Below are 15380 nucleotides of genomic sequence, written 5' to 3' on the forward strand. Positions count from 1 at the left end.
CCTGGGAGCCGCCAGCTGACATTGTTTGGCGGACGGCACCCTGAGAAGACCCTCTCTGTGTGAGCGTACGGGTCGGGGGGAGGCATGAGGTAACAGCAGGCGGTCCCGTAAGTACCCGGGCCCTAAGCCATGGAGCGCTTTAAAGGTGGTAACCAACACCTTGAAGCGCACCCGAAAGACCACAGGAAGCCAGTGCAGACTGCGTAGTAGTGGTGTTACATGGGAGCAACGAGCATATAAGTCTAGGTGCTAATGCAAGTGCTATTGTTGGTGCAAAGTGTGAATTTTCCCTGCCACCTACCGCCAAGAAACAACAGTGGGGACAAGTAGGAGACTAGAAACACTGACCTTCCATTGTTCCTTCGGAAGCAGCTTCACCACTACGATGTCACCATTCAGGGCTCTGTTGCGAGCGACGACTCCGTCAATGAAAATATCCTGAGTGCCATCCTGGGAAAGAAATGATTTGTTTATATAGGATACGGATTTGAGAGTAAAATAAAATTTAAAAAAAAGACAACATATTACATGCAGGGTTGATTTATCTTGAGATCAATTTAAGCAGCAGAACGATATACAGGTCATCCTCGTCTTACGACCGCAACTGAGCCCAAAATGTCTGTCCTTAAGCAGGACATCCGTTAAGTAGATTTTGGCCCATTTTACGATCTTTCTGGCCACGGTTTTTAAGTGAGTCACTGCAAGCTGTTAAGTTAGTAACGTTGTTGTTCAGTGAATCCGGTTGATTTGGCTCGTCAGAAAGTCACAAAAGGGGGGACTCCGGAACACTGCAAGCGTCGTAAGTATGAGTCAGTTGCCAAGTGGCTGGATTTTGATCACCTGACCACGGGGAGACTGCGACGGCCGTTAAGCGTGAAAAAACGGACATAAGTCCCTTTTTTTCAGTGCTGTAGTAAGTGAATCACTGCAATTGTTAAGTGAGCCAGATCAACCTACAGATTAACAGAGTTGGAAGGGACCTTGTGGGTCATCTAGTCCAACCCCCTTCCACAGCCAAAGCAGGAGACCGCTAGACCATTTCTGACATATGGCTGTCCAGTCTCTTCTTAAACGCCTCCAGTGATGAAGCTCCCACAACTTCCGAAGGCAACTTCTGTTCCATGGGTTGATGGTTCTCACTGTCAGAAATTTTCTCCTTATTTCTAGGTTGAATCTCTCCTTGGTCAGTTTCCATCCATTATTCCTTGTCTGGCCTTCGGGTGCCTTGGAAAAGAGCTTGACCCCCTTCCTCCTCTCTGTGGCAGCCCCTCAAATATTGGAAGACTTCTACCCTGTCTCCCCTGGTCCTTCTCTTCACTAGACTAGCCATGTCTTCAGTCCATCCATGGTTCATTCAGATGTCTTTCTTTCTTTTTCTTCCTTCCTTCCTTCCTTCCTTCCTTCCTTTCTTTCTCTGTCTTTCTTTCTCTTCTTCCTCCCTCCTCCCTCCCTCCCCCTTCCTTCCTTCCTTCCTTCCTTCCTTTTGCTTTGGAAAACAGCTTGACCTTCTTCCTCTCTGTGGCAGCCCATCAAATATTGGAAGATGCTCTCCTGTCTCCCCTGGTCCTTCTCTTCACTAGACTAGCCATGTCTTCTGTCCATCCATGGTTCACTCAGATGCCTTTCTTTCTTTTTCTTCCTTCCTTCCTTCCTTCCTTTCTTTCCTTTCTTTCTCTGTCTTTCTTTCTCTTTCTTCCCTCCCTCCCTCCCTCCCTCCCCCCTTCCTTCCTTCCTTCCTTCCTTCCTTTTGCTTTGGAAAATAGCTTGACCCCCTTCCTCCTCTCTGTGGCAGCCCCTCAAATATTGGAAGATGCTATCCTGTATCCCCTGATCCTCCTCTTCACTAGACTAGCCATGTCTTCTGTCCATCCATGGTTCACTCAGATGTCTTTCTTTCTTTTTCTACCTTCCTTCCTTTCTTTTCTTTCTTTCCTTTCTTTCTCTGTCTTTCTTTCTTTCTTTTTCTTTCTCTTTCTTCCCTCCCTCCCTCCCTCCCTCTCCCCTTCCTTCCTTCCTTCTTTCCTTCCTTCCTTCCATTTGCTTTGGAAAATAACTTGACCCCTTCCTCTCTGGGGCAGCCCCTCAAATATTGGAAGGCTGCTATCCTGTCTCCCCTGGTCCTTCCCTTCACTAGACTAGCCATGTCTTCTGTCCATCCATAGTTCACTCAGATGCCTTTCTCTCTTTCTTTCTTTCCTTCCTTCCTTCCATCCTTCTTTCCCTTCCTCCCTCCCTCCTTCCCTCCCCCCTTCCTTCCTTCCTTCTTTCCTTCCTTCCTTCCTTTTGCGTTGGAAAACAGCTTGACCCCCTTCCTCCTCTCTGTGGCAGCCCCTCAAATATTGGAAGATGCTCTCCTGTCTCCCCTGGTCCTTCTCTTCACTAGACTAGCCAGGCCCAGTTCCTGCCATCATGCGGCCGTTCATCATGCGGCCGTTAAGCGAATCTGGCTTCCGTCCTTGATTTTGCTTGTCAGAAGTCAGCTGGGAAAGTCACAAAGGGTGATCACGTGACCCCAGAACACTACAACCGTCATAAATACACGCCAGTTGCCAAGCGCCTGGATTTTGATCCCGTGACCACGGGGATGCTACATCGGTTATAAGTGTGAAACCTGGTCATAAGCACTTTTTTTTCAGTGCCGTCGTAACTCTGAACAGTCACAAAGCGAATGGTTGTAAGTTGGGGACTATCTATATGTTGTACAGGTGTGCACAGGGTCTCCGATACAAAAATTGTCGGACAAGCCTTAAAGTTGCCAAGATTGGACGCCTCGGATGTATACCAAAGCATGTTGGAAGTACAGACAAGTCCTCGACTTACGACCAAGTGAGAAATTTGTTCAGTGAGCTCTGCCCCACTTTACCACCACTTTTGCCACCGCTGCTGAGCAAATCGCCGCAGTTGTTAAGTGAGGAACACGGCTGTTAAGTGAATCCGGCTTCCCCATTGACTTTGCTTTGTCAGAAGGTCGCAAAAGGAGATCGCGTGACCCCGGGAACACAGCGACCGTCATAGAATAGAATAGAATAGAATAGAATGGAATAGAATAGAATAGAATAGAATAGAATAGAATAGAATAGAATAGAATAGAATAGAATGGAATGGAATGGAATAGAATAGAATGGAATAGAATAGAATAGAATAGAATAGAATAGAATAGAATAGAATAGAATAGAATAGAATAGAATAGAATAGAATGGAATGGAATAGAATGGAATGGAATGGAATAGAATAGAATAGAATGGAATAGAATAGAATAGAATGGAATAGAATAGAATAGAATAGAATGGAATAGAATAGAATAGAATAGAATAGAATAGAATAGAATAGAATAGAATAGAATGGAATGGAATAGAATAGAATGGAATAGAATAGAATAGAATAGAATAGAATAGAATTTTTTATTGACCAAGTGTGATTGGACACACAAGGAATTTGTCTTGGTGCATCTGCTCTCAGTGTACATAAAAGAAAAGATACGTTCATCAAGGTACAACATTTACAACACAATTGATGGTCAATATATCAATATAAATCATAAGGATTGCCAGCAACAAGTTATAGTCATACAGTCATAAGTGGAAAGAGATTGGTGATGGGAACTATGAGAAGATTAATAGTAGTGCAGATTCAGTAAATAGTTTGACAGTGTTGAGGAATTATTTGTTTAGCAGAGTGATGGCCTTCGGAAAAACTGTTCTTGTGTCTAGTTGTTCTGGTGTGCAGTGCTCTATAGCGTCGTTTTGAGGGTAGGAGTTGAAACAGTTTATGTCCAGGATGCGAGGGATCTGCAAATATTTTCACGGCCCTCTTCTTGATTCGTGCAGTATACAGGTCCTCAATGGAAGGCAAGTTGGTAGCAATTATTTTTTCTGCAGTTCTAATTATCCTCTGAAGTCTGTGTTTTTCTTGTTGGGTTGCAGAACTGAACCAGACAGTTATAGAGGTGCAAATGACAGACTCAATAATTCCTCTGTAGAACTGAATCAGCAGCTCCTTGCGCAGTTTGAGCTTGCTGAGTTGAGTCATAAATATGAACCAGATGCCAAGCATCTAAATGTAAACCATGTGACCACGGGAACACTGCTACGGTCATAACTGTGAGAAACGGTCAAGTCCCTTTTTTTCAGTGCCGTTGTAACTTTGACCGGTCACTAAACAAACTATTGTAAGTCAAGGGCCACCTGTAATTTTTTGACAAATTTTTCAAAACTTGAGAGTTGTGTTTAAGGAAGGAGCTGGGCTGTGCTTCAAAAGTTTTCTGCTAGGTAATCCCTTCCTTGCTAGAACATTCCAAATTTAAAGTTACGGAGCCCTTTTATAATTCAGAGCAATGGTGGTGCTCATCTCCGTTTCAAAGCCGAAGAGCCAGCGCTGTCCGAAGACGTCTCTGTGGTCATGTGACCGGCATGACTCAATGCCGAAGGCGCACGGAACACTATTACCTTCCCACCAAAGGTGGTCCCTATTTTTTCTACCTGCATTTTTTACGTGCTTTCGAACTGCTAGGTTGGCAGAATGTTATATTACTACTGTTACTACTGTTATATTACTACTATATTACTACTACTGTTACTACTGTTATATTACTACTGGCTAAATTGACACTTGTATATGCAATATATAAAACTAAGCATGCAGTGATAGAACGAGTATCCTTAACGTTCACATTTAACCAATATTATTGCATGTTCAAGGTAAGACTCAACGTCTTTAAATTATCCCTACACCTTGGAGGAACACAGTTCTTTTATCTTATAACATAACATAACATAAGAGTTGGAAGGGACCTTGGAGGCCTTCTAGTCCAACCCCCTGCCCAGGCAGGAAACCCTACACCATTTCAGACAAATGGTTATCCAACCTCTTCTTAAAAATTTCCAGTGTTGGAGCATTCACAACTTCTGCAGGCAAGTTGTTCCACCGATTAATTGTTCTAACTGTTAGGAAATTTCTCCTTAGTTCTAAGTTGCTTCTCTCCTTGATTAGTTTCCACCCATTGCTTCTTGTTCTACCCTCAGGTGCTTTGGAGAATAGCTTAACCCCCAAATCTTCTTTGTTGCAACCCCTGAGATATTGGAAGACTGCTATCATGTCTCCCCTAGTCCTTCTTTTCATTATGATTTATGATTTATATTGATATATTGACCATCAATTTTGTTGTAAATGTTGTACCTTGATGAAGGTATCCTTTTGTGTACACTGAGAGCAAATGCACCAAGACAAATTCCTTGTGTGTCCAATCACACTTGGCCAATAAAAAAATTCTATTCTATTCTATTCTATTCTATTCTATTCTATTCTATTCTATTCTATTCTATTCTATTATTCTATTCTATTCTATTCTATTCTATTCTATTCAACTAGACATACCAAGTTCCTGCAACCGTTCTTCACAATCTTAATTGTGTGCCCTGCTACTTAGAATCTTTGAAAAAGTATTTCTCTCTCTATAACCAATGTTTCTCATTCAGCTGTCCTTATTGAGATAAATGTAGACACAGATGTCACTCAATGATACCTAGAATACAACAAAAATTTTCAGACCTTTTTTAATGTATTGCAAAATTTGAGCTTTGGCATTTTTAAGTAGCTTTTCTGAAAAACCAAAGTCAGTGGGGGCGGGAAAAAGTTTTCCGCTGAACCTCTCAAACAAACACAAGGACAAAACCCTCCACAGCTAACAACTCCGGTGATGTCAGCACCAGCGAACAGGTGCTCCAGAGAAAATCGGCCGCCCTACGTGCCAAATTGAAGCCTCGGCGGTTTAGAAGTAGCTAGAGAGGAAGCATGGATGGGGTATTTTCCCATCATGAGGTTCCTGCCGAGGAAAATATACTTTTTTCCCCTAATCACACCTCCAGGCTGGAATAGCCACAAATATTTTATTTTCTAGCAACGTTGATAAAGCGCCGGGGAACTGACCCCGTCCCGCCGCTGGGATATTTTATACAGCCAGGCCATTCTTCCGTCAAGACGAGTCTAAACCTCTGCAGCCGGAGAGATCGACAGCTGGTTCGAGGCTGCCTCCCATGATCCGATGCCGAAAAATTGCAAAGCTTGTTGGATGAAATCGCTCGGCCTGGAAGCCAGATTTCGGCTTTGCCGTCCCGTCCCCACATCCCTCTCCGCCCCTGCAAGTAATCCCACCGCAGAGTTACGTCACTCGGCACCCCGGTTGGGACGTGCCAAGAGGTGACACAAAAGGCAGATTCTTTTTGCCTGGTTTTGTTGTGCTTATCGCACTCCAGGAAAATTAAAACTGGCAGGGCCTTGCGGTCCGGTCGAAATGCTGGAAGGAATACTCTCGGCTTCACGTTGCGGCTTTTGGCAAATAAAACCGGCTCATTCACCTGTTCCTTGAGCTGGAATTTTTCTCTCACCAAGTCGCTGCAGCAAAGCTGCGAGGGGCGGCCGACGTCTCCCCATTTCCCCAATCACCTGGGTATGTGGCTGGACAGTCCTCAATTTAGACCAGAGCAGAAGAGAATAACAAGAGTTGGAAGGGACCCGGGAGGTCTTCTAATCCAATCCCCTGTTGAAACAGGAGACACTGTATGTCCTGTCTCTTCTTAAAAACCTCCAGTGTTGCAACATTGACAACATCTGCCTGTCTGTCTGTCTGTCTGTCTACCCATCCATCCATCATCTATCTATCGGAATAGAGCTGGAAGGGACCTTGGAGGTCTTCTAATCCAACCCCCTGTTGAGGCAGGAGACCATATATCTCTCTTCTTAAAAATAACAATGTTTTAGTGTTGGAACATTGACAAATCCATCTATCTATCTATCTATCTATCTATCTATCTATCTATCTATCTATCTATCTATCCCCATCTATCCATCCATCCATCTATCCATCCACCCACCCACCCACCTACCCATCCATCCATCCATCTATCTACTATATCTATCTATCTATCTATCTATCTATCTATCTATCTATCTATCTATCTATCTATGTAGGTCTTTGGTTATTCGGGTTTTCTCCGGCGTAAAATTGGAAGTGTCTTGGCGACGTTTCGACAAAGTCTCATTCGTCATCTTCAGGCTTCAGCTTTGTGCTTCTGGGAGCAAATCTATCTATCTATCTATCTATCTATCTATCTATCTATCTATCTATCTATATCTACCTAATCTATCTATCCATCCACCCATCCGTCTATCTATCTATCTATCTATCTATCTATCTATCTATCTATCTATCTATCTATCTATCTACCTATACCCATCCATCCATCCATCTGTCCATCCACCCACCCACCTACCCATCCATCCATCTATCTACTAATCTATTATATCTTTCGATCTATCTATCTATCTATCTATCTATCTATCTATCTATCTATCTATCTATCTATCTATCTACTTAATCTATCTATCCATCCATCCACCCACCCATCCATCCATCCATCCATCCCTCCATCCATCCATCCATCCATCTAACGGAATAGAGCTGGAAAGGACCTTGAAGATCTTTTAGTCCAGCCCCCTGCTCAAGCAGGAGACCCTATGCATTTTTAGACAAGTTTCCAGTCTCTTCTTAAAAGAATCCAGTGATGAAGCACCCGTAACTTCTGGTGGCAAGCTGTTCCACTGGTTAATTGTTCTTACTGCTGGGAAGTTTCTCCTCAATTCTCTCCTTGGTTGATTTCCACCCGTTGCTTCTTGTCCTGCCTTCAGGTGCTTTGGACAATACGTGGACCCCTTCTTCTTTGGGGCAGCCCCTGAGATATTGGAAGACCGCTATCATGTCACCCCTTGTCCTTTTTTTCACTAGACTAGACATATCCAATTCCAGCAACTGCTCTTTATATGTTTTAGAGTCTCCAGTCCCCTAAATCCTCTTTGTTGCTCTTCTCTGCACTCTTTCTAGACTCTAAACATCTTTTTTTACATCGTGGCGATCAAAACTGGATGCCGTGATGATCCCAAATGAGCCCCAAATTTCTGTCGTTAAGCAAGATGATTTTAAGTGGGTTTTCCCCCATTTTACGACCTTTCCTACCTACCACCGTTAAGCGAATCACTACCATGGTTAAGTTAGTAATATTGCTGTTATGCGAATCTGGCTTGCCTGTCAACTTTGCTTGTGTGAAGGGCATCACACAACCCCGGGACGCTGCAGAAGTCATAAATACGAGTCAGCTGCCAGGTCTGAATTTGGATCCCTTGACCACGGGGTTGTCATGACTTAAGCAGATCCGCTGAACAGCCATGTGGTTCGCTTAACAACTCTGGCAAAAAGGTCATAAAACTGGGCACCCCTCCCTGAAACGACCGTCACGCTCAGCGATGGAGGCTCTTGTTCCAATTTTGGTCGCTGTAACTAGACTAGACTACCGTAGAGCTGTCAAACTTGATTTCATTGAGGGCCACATCAGGGTTGTGTTTGACCTGGGGGGTGGGGGGGTTAGCCAGCTTGATGTCACTCATGTCCGGGGGGCTTGTGGTGGCCCGAGCGGTCTGCCAGCTAAAACAGGCTCACGAGCTCTATTTTCAGCTGCGACGGCCTCTTGCAACTCTCTGCCAGTGAAAACGGAACCCGCAAGCGGCCCTCCGCCTTCGCTGGCAGAGGCACCGTGGGCCGGTCCTTCGCTGTTTCCAGAGTGGCCCCGTGGGTCAGATTTAAGCACCCTGCGGGCCAGATCCAGGCCCCTCGGCCTTGAGTTTGACACCCCTGGACTAGTGCATTCAGGTCAGGAATCACGTCAATTATTCTTGTCCTTCGGGAACATCAGCACTAGCTGTGCTTCCGTCCCAAAGACCTGAAGCCATCAAAACCTAAAGGGCCCGAAGCCAGGGGTGAAATGAGCCCGGTTCGTTTTTGTTTTTTTTTTACTTTTAAAAGCATTTTTTCTTCGGCCGAAAAAATGCTTTTAAAAGTGAAAAGAAAAAAAAAGCCTCTGATGATCGCGCGGCTCAGCTGGGATCGTCAGAGGCATTTTTTCTACAACTTCTTCAGCCAAAGAGGTTGTAAAAACCTCTTGTAGGGGCCTCTGGTGGCTCAGCAGACTAAGTCTGTCTGTTATTAACAGCAGCTGCTTGCAATTTCTGCAGGTTCAAGCCCCACCAGGCCCAAGGTTGACTCAGCCTTCCATCCTTTATAAGGTAGGTAAAATGAGGACCCAGATTGTTGGGGGCAATAAGTTGACTTTGTATATAATATACAAATGGATGAAGACTATTGCTTAACACAATGTAAGCCGCCCTGAGTCTTCGGAGAAAGTCGGGATATAAATTCAAATTAAAAAATGCTTTTAAAAGGCTCTTCTGATGATCTGCTGAGTTGCCTGATCGCCAGAGCCTTTTTTTTTCTTTTAAAGGCAAAAAAAAAAAAAAAAATCCTTTTAAAAGAAAAGAAAAGCCTCTGACGATCAGGCAACTCAGCTGGGATCGTCAGAGGAGCCTTTTAAAAGCATTTTTTTTTACAACCTCTTCGGGCCGAGAGAAAAAAAATGCTTTTAAAAGTTTTTTTTAAAAAAAAGTTGGCCACGCCCACCCAGTCACATTACCACCACCACCACCAAGCCACGCCCACAGAACCGGTAGTAACAAATTTTACATTTCACCCCTGCCCAAAGCCCATTCCTCAAATCGCAATGAGGTTGTTTCCCTGAAGTTTTCTCCCTTGGTTTCCCATCCCACCAGAGGAGGCGGAGAAATCTGAATCTCGCCACGAACTTTCCTTGGGTTTCTCTAAAAGGGACACCAAACGACAGAGCAATCCGTCAGTGGAACGGCCTGCGTCCAGAAGTGGTGGGTGCTCCCACACAGTGGTGGTCTTTAAGAAGAGGCTGGACGGCCATTTCTCTGACATGGTGCAGGGTCTCCTGCTCCAGCAGGGGGTTGGACTAGAAGACCTCCAAAGTCCTTTCCTGTGATTCTATGATTCTGAGATATGGGCCGTGGTGGCTCAGGCTGTAAGATAGCCTGTTATTAAAACACAGCAGCCTGCAATTACTGCAGGTTCTAGTGCCACCAGGCCCGAGGTTGACTCAGCCTTCCATCCTTTATAAGGTAGGTAAAATGAGGACCCAGATTGTGTGGGGGGGCAATAAGTTGACTTTGTAAATATACAAATAGAATGAGACTATTGCCTTACACACTGTAAGCCGCCCTGAGTCTTCGGAGAAGGGCGGGATATAAATGTAAAAAAAAAAAAAGATAGATAAATAAAGTACATGACAGAGGGAGGGAGGGATGGATGGATGGAAGGAACAGCTTGCCTTCAGAAGTTGTGGGGGCTCCAAAACTGGTGGTTACTAAGAAGAAATGGACAGCTATTTGTCTGAAATGGTATGAGGTCTCATGGTTGAGTTGACTAGATACAGGGGTCTACAACCTTGGCAACTTGAAGCCTGGCGGATTTCAACTCCCAGAATTCCTCAGCTAGCAATTCTAGGAGTTGAAATCCGCCAGGCTTAAAGTTGCCAAGGTTGGAGACCCCTGGACTAGAAGACCTCCTGGTACAATTATGAGATAGGTAAATGAGATAGGTGGCAGACAGAAGCATGGATGGATGGATGGATGGATGGATGGATGGATGGATGGAAGGAACAGCTTGCCTTCAGAAGTTGTGGGGGCTCCAAAATAGAATAGAATAGAATAGAATAGAATTTTATTGGCCAAGTGTGATTGGACACACAAGGAATTTGTCTTGGTGCATATGCTCTCAGTGTACATAAAAGAAAAGATACGTTCATCAAGGTACAACATTTACAACACAATTGATGGTCAATATATCAATATAAATCATAAGGATTGCCAGCAACAAGTTATAGTCATACAGTCATAAGTGGAAAGAGATTGGTGATGGGAACTATGAGAAGATTAATAGTAGTGCAGATTCAGTAAATAGTCTGACAGTGTTGATGGAACACTCAGCTAGCAAAGCTGGCTGAAGAATTCTGGGAGTTGAAATCCGCCAGGCTTAAAGTTGCCAAGGTTGGAGACCCCTGGATTAAAAGACCTCCTGGTACAATTATGAGATCGGTAAATAAGATAGATGGCAGACAGAAGCATGGATGGATGGATGGATGGATGGATGGATGGATGGATGGATGGATGGATGGATGGAACAGTTTGCTTCCAGAAGGTGTGGGTCCTCCAACACTGGAGATTACTTGGGAAGAGATTAGACCAGGAGTCTCCAACCTTGGCAACTTGAAGCCTGGAGGACTTAAATTCTGGGAGTTGAAGTCCTCCAGGCTTAAAGTTGCCAAGGTTGGGGACCCTTGGATTAGACCATTTATTTGTGTGGAATGGTATAGGGTCTCCTGCTTGAGCAGGGGGTTGGACTACAGGACCTCCAAGGTCCCTTCCAACTGGGTTACTCTAAGGACAAACTCAGGAGTTATTTTGCCCTCATTACCACAACAATGGCTATCAGTGGCCCGGCGCCCACCTTATACGTGTCTGATATTCCCAGGTCAGCAAACTCTTCAAGCGGAGCATTTCCCAAGCTGGCGACTTTAAGAAGTGCCTGAGTCACGGGTTCCACGGAAGGATAAAAGCCACTTAAGGAGGCCCTTAATTCCCAGCAGAGCGGCATTTCTCAACCTTTTTTTTTTTATTGGTGCTTTGGAAAATAGGTTGAAACCTTTCCCTTCCCCCCCCCCCAACACAAATCCTCTTCTTTGTGGCAGCCCCTCAGATATTGGAACATGGCTCATTCAAGGTGTTTTTCCAAAAGGCCTTCTGGGTATTTTTCCTGGGGGGGAAAGTTTCCCTTGTCATCCAAGACTTCAGAGGATCATTAGAACTGCAGAAAAAACAATGGCTACCAACCTGCCTTCCATTGAGGACCTGTATACTGCACAAATCAAGAAGAGGGCCGTGAAAATATTTGCAGATCCCTCGCATCCTGGACATAAACTGTTTCAACTCCTACCCTCAAAACGACGCTATAGAGCACTGCACACCAGAACAACTAGACACAAGAACAGTTTTTTCCCGAAGGCCATCACTCTGCTAAACAAATAATTCCCTCAACACTGTCAGACTATTTACTGAATCTGCACTACTATTAATCGTTTCATAGTTCCCATCACCAATCTCTTTCCACTTATGACTGTATGACTGTAACTTTGTTGCTGGCAATCCTTATGATTTATATTGATATATTGACCATCATTTGTGTTGTAAATGTTGTACCTTGACGAAGGTATCTTTTCTTTTATGTACACTCAGAGCATATGCACCAAGACAAATTCCTTGTGTGTCCAATCACACTTGGCCAATAAAAAATTCTATTCTATTCTATTCTATTCTGTTCTTCAATGGCAACTAGCCTGCCTTCCACAGAAGACCTGTAGATTGGGGGTGGGTGGGTGTCAGAAGGAGGGTTGAGGAAATATGGACAGACCCTTCACATCCTGGAGATAAAACTCTTCCAACTACATGCCAAAACAACCCGACACTGTTTTTCTTCCCCCTCGTGCCATTCCCTCTGATGAACACTTAATCCTCACAATATTGTTTTATGTCTAAGTATATTTACCCAGATTGCATGGCTGTATTCCCATTATCCTTCTCCTAATGCCATCGCTATTGTTATTATTACTAATCTGTTGTTTTGGATGTACACTGACAGCTTCTGCACCAGAAGCAAACCCCTTGCATCTCTAATCATAACTTACTTTTCTTTCTTTCTTTCTTTCTTTCTTTCTTTCTTTCTTTCTTTCTTTCTTTCTTTCTTTCTTTTTCTTCTTCTTCTGTTCCTCTCCTCTTCTTCTTCTTCTCCTTCTCCTCTTCTTCTTCTCCTTCTCCCTCCTTCCTTTTTCTCTTCTCCTTCTCCTCTTCTCCTTCTTTCCTCCTCCTCCTCCTCCTCATCTTTTCCTTCTTCTTCTTCTTCTCCCTCTCCTTCTTTCCTCCTCCTCTTCTTCTCCTTCTTTCCTCCTCCTCCTCCTCTCCTTCTCCTCTCTCCTTCTCCTCTTCTCCTTCTTCTTCTCCTCTCCTCCTCCTTCTTCCTCCTCCTCTCCTTCTTCCTCCTCCTTTTGTCCTCTCCTTCTCCTCTTCTCCTTCTTCTCCTCCTCTCCTTCTCCTCCTTCTTCCCTCCTCCTCTCCTTCTTCCTCCTTCCTTTTTGTCCTCTCCTTCTCCTCTTCCTCTTTCCTCCTCCTCCTCTTCATCTTCTCTTTCTTCTTCTCCCTCTCCCTCCTTCTTCTCCTCTCCTTCTCCTGTACTCTTTCTCCTCCTCTTCCTCTTTCTTCTTTCTTATTCTACTGCCTGATGAAGGCCTCTTCTGCATGTTTCCAAACCATACAGCCCTGAGGATTTCTTTTGCCAACTGGGCCCGCCATACTTGCCGATGTTGTCCATCCATCTTGTTTTAGGTCTCTTTCGTGGACTTTTTTTTTTATCAAGTGGGATCCATTCTACGACTGCCTTGGTCTAACCGCACTTGGCGAAAGAAAGTATTGTAATTCTAAGAAGCTCCTTCAGTTCAGAAGCTCCTTCAGACGAACTGGAGAAGCTTCTTGGATGAGGAGTGAAACATGTTTTTTTTCAAGGGGGGGACAAAAAAACCCTGAGAAGGTCCAGGTCATCTTGTTGTGTCTCGTCCGATCTCACCACAGCCGGGGCCTTCTTATCTGCTTCCGAACGCTGAAGAATGTCCTAGTATGCCTCCCGGCCCCAGCCCTGGCTCCATGCCCAGACAGGCTGAGGAGGAAGAAGTGCCTCCAGCCTCCAGCTCTGGCTCCATGCCCAGGCAAACGGAGCAATTAGACCCCTCCCCCTCCTCCACAGCATGTGAGCCTGAGGAAGGTCAATTACCAACAGCTGCAGACTGGAGTGACCCTCGCTTCAGAAGAATTGATAGGCGGTGGCAACAGAAGGAAGGGAGGGGCAGGCCTGGATAAGTGCTGAGTCATGGAGCCACACCCCATGGCCTATATAAAGGATCTGCTTTCTGGCATTCTCTGAGTCAGGCAAAGTCTAACATATCTTGCTGAAGTCACTTTCTGGTCTCCTGCCTGCCTTGAGGACTTTGCTAGGACTTTGGCAGAGCTGCGGAGGCACACCTGATTCGGATTTCCCTGACCCGGCCGTCAGCGGAGGAGTGGGACACGACACATCTCTTGCTCCTCCATCAATCCAGAGGCAGAGGGACGTTCACCCCACATAAGCCCCCCAATTGCTGGACTTTATAGGATTACTTACCGGGGAAGGAACGAAGGCATCGTGGTATTTCTTGGGGTTTATCCTTAGGGGTCCCTGAAGAAAGAGAGAGAGAGAGAGAGAGAGGAGAAAAAGGGAAACATTGAAATTAGATTTCAGCAAAGAAATCGCTTTAATGTGATGAATGGAAATCAGCGGGCCGTTTCCGATTGAGGCAAAACTTACTACAGGCAGCCTTCGGCTTACCAAAGCTCACTTGGTGACCCTTCAAAGTTACGACGGCACTGAGAAACGGGACTTAACGACCATTTTTTCAAAGGTACCACCTTCGCAGCAGCCGCTGCAAATTCAGATGTTTGTCAACTGCTTAGAATTTATGACTGTTGCTGTGTCCCGGGGAGGGGGGGGTGTCACGTGACCCCACAGGTGGGCTTCAAAAATTGTAGCAAGGGGTTCTCTTCCCGGTTGCTGGGTGGGCGTGGCCATGGTAGGCGTGGCCTAGTTGGCATCCTGCACCACAGGGGGGGGCGGCATTTTTGCCCTCCCTAGGCTCCCAAGGCTTTCCTTGAGCCTCCGGGAGGGCAAAAACGGCCTCCCCAGGCTCCGGAATCCATCTAGGCCCTTTTTTTGCCTTCCCCGAGCCTCCGCGCAGGCCCTGCACTTACCTGCATCCAAAACAGGCGATATGGGGACTCTTGGGAGGGGAGGGGAGGGGCTGGGTGGGCGGGGCCAGCCAGGATTTGGGAGTTCTCCAAACTGCATAGAATCTTAGCTAGAGGTTCTCCCAAACCCCTGCGAACCCCCAGCAGCCCCACCCCTGTGACCTTCTGACAAGCAAAGCCCATGGGGAAGCACCTGATCCACTTAACAACCAGGGTACTAACTTATCAACGGCCATGATTCGCTTAACAACCGCGGCAAGAAAGATCGTAAAATGGGGCAAAACTCACTTAACTGACATTTTGGGCTCAATTGTCATCATAAGCCGAAGATCACCTGCATAGATACAGTACATAAATGGCACAAACCTCTTCTTTTGGGGATTAATTCTAAATATTAGATTTAAACCTCATTTCACCATCTGCCAGTTCAAGGTTTGATTTTGCATATGAAAATTTCCTGCACCTGTAATGCCTCCCTCCGTTGTAAATAAGGCGCTTAGTAAGAAAAGGAGAATTATGGGGGACATGATAGCGGTATTCCAGTATTTGAGGGGCTGCCCCAAAGAGGAGGGAGTCAAGCTATTCTCCAAAGCACC

At 45.3% G+C, this 15380-nt stretch overlaps 1 protein-coding gene across 1 annotated transcript in view; it reads right to left on the reverse strand.

Moving 5' to 3' along the window:
- Positions 1-15380, reverse strand: part of DIS3L2 (DIS3 like 3'-5' exoribonuclease 2) — a 290966-nt gene that overhangs the window by 228757 nt on the left and 46829 nt on the right. Inside the window, exons 5-6 of the mRNA XM_058187337.1 lie at positions 14165-14218; positions 349-450 (exon numbers count right to left, since the gene is read on the reverse strand). Coding sequence (XP_058043320.1) covers positions 349-450; positions 14165-14218 — 156 coding nt within the window. The remainder of the gene's footprint in view (positions 1-348; positions 451-14164; positions 14219-15380) is intronic.

This window comes from Ahaetulla prasina, chromosome 6 (assembly GCF_028640845.1).
Source record: "Ahaetulla prasina isolate Xishuangbanna chromosome 6, ASM2864084v1, whole genome shotgun sequence".
In the NCBI taxonomy this organism is placed as follows: Eukaryota; Metazoa; Chordata; class Lepidosauria; order Squamata; family Colubridae; genus Ahaetulla; species Ahaetulla prasina.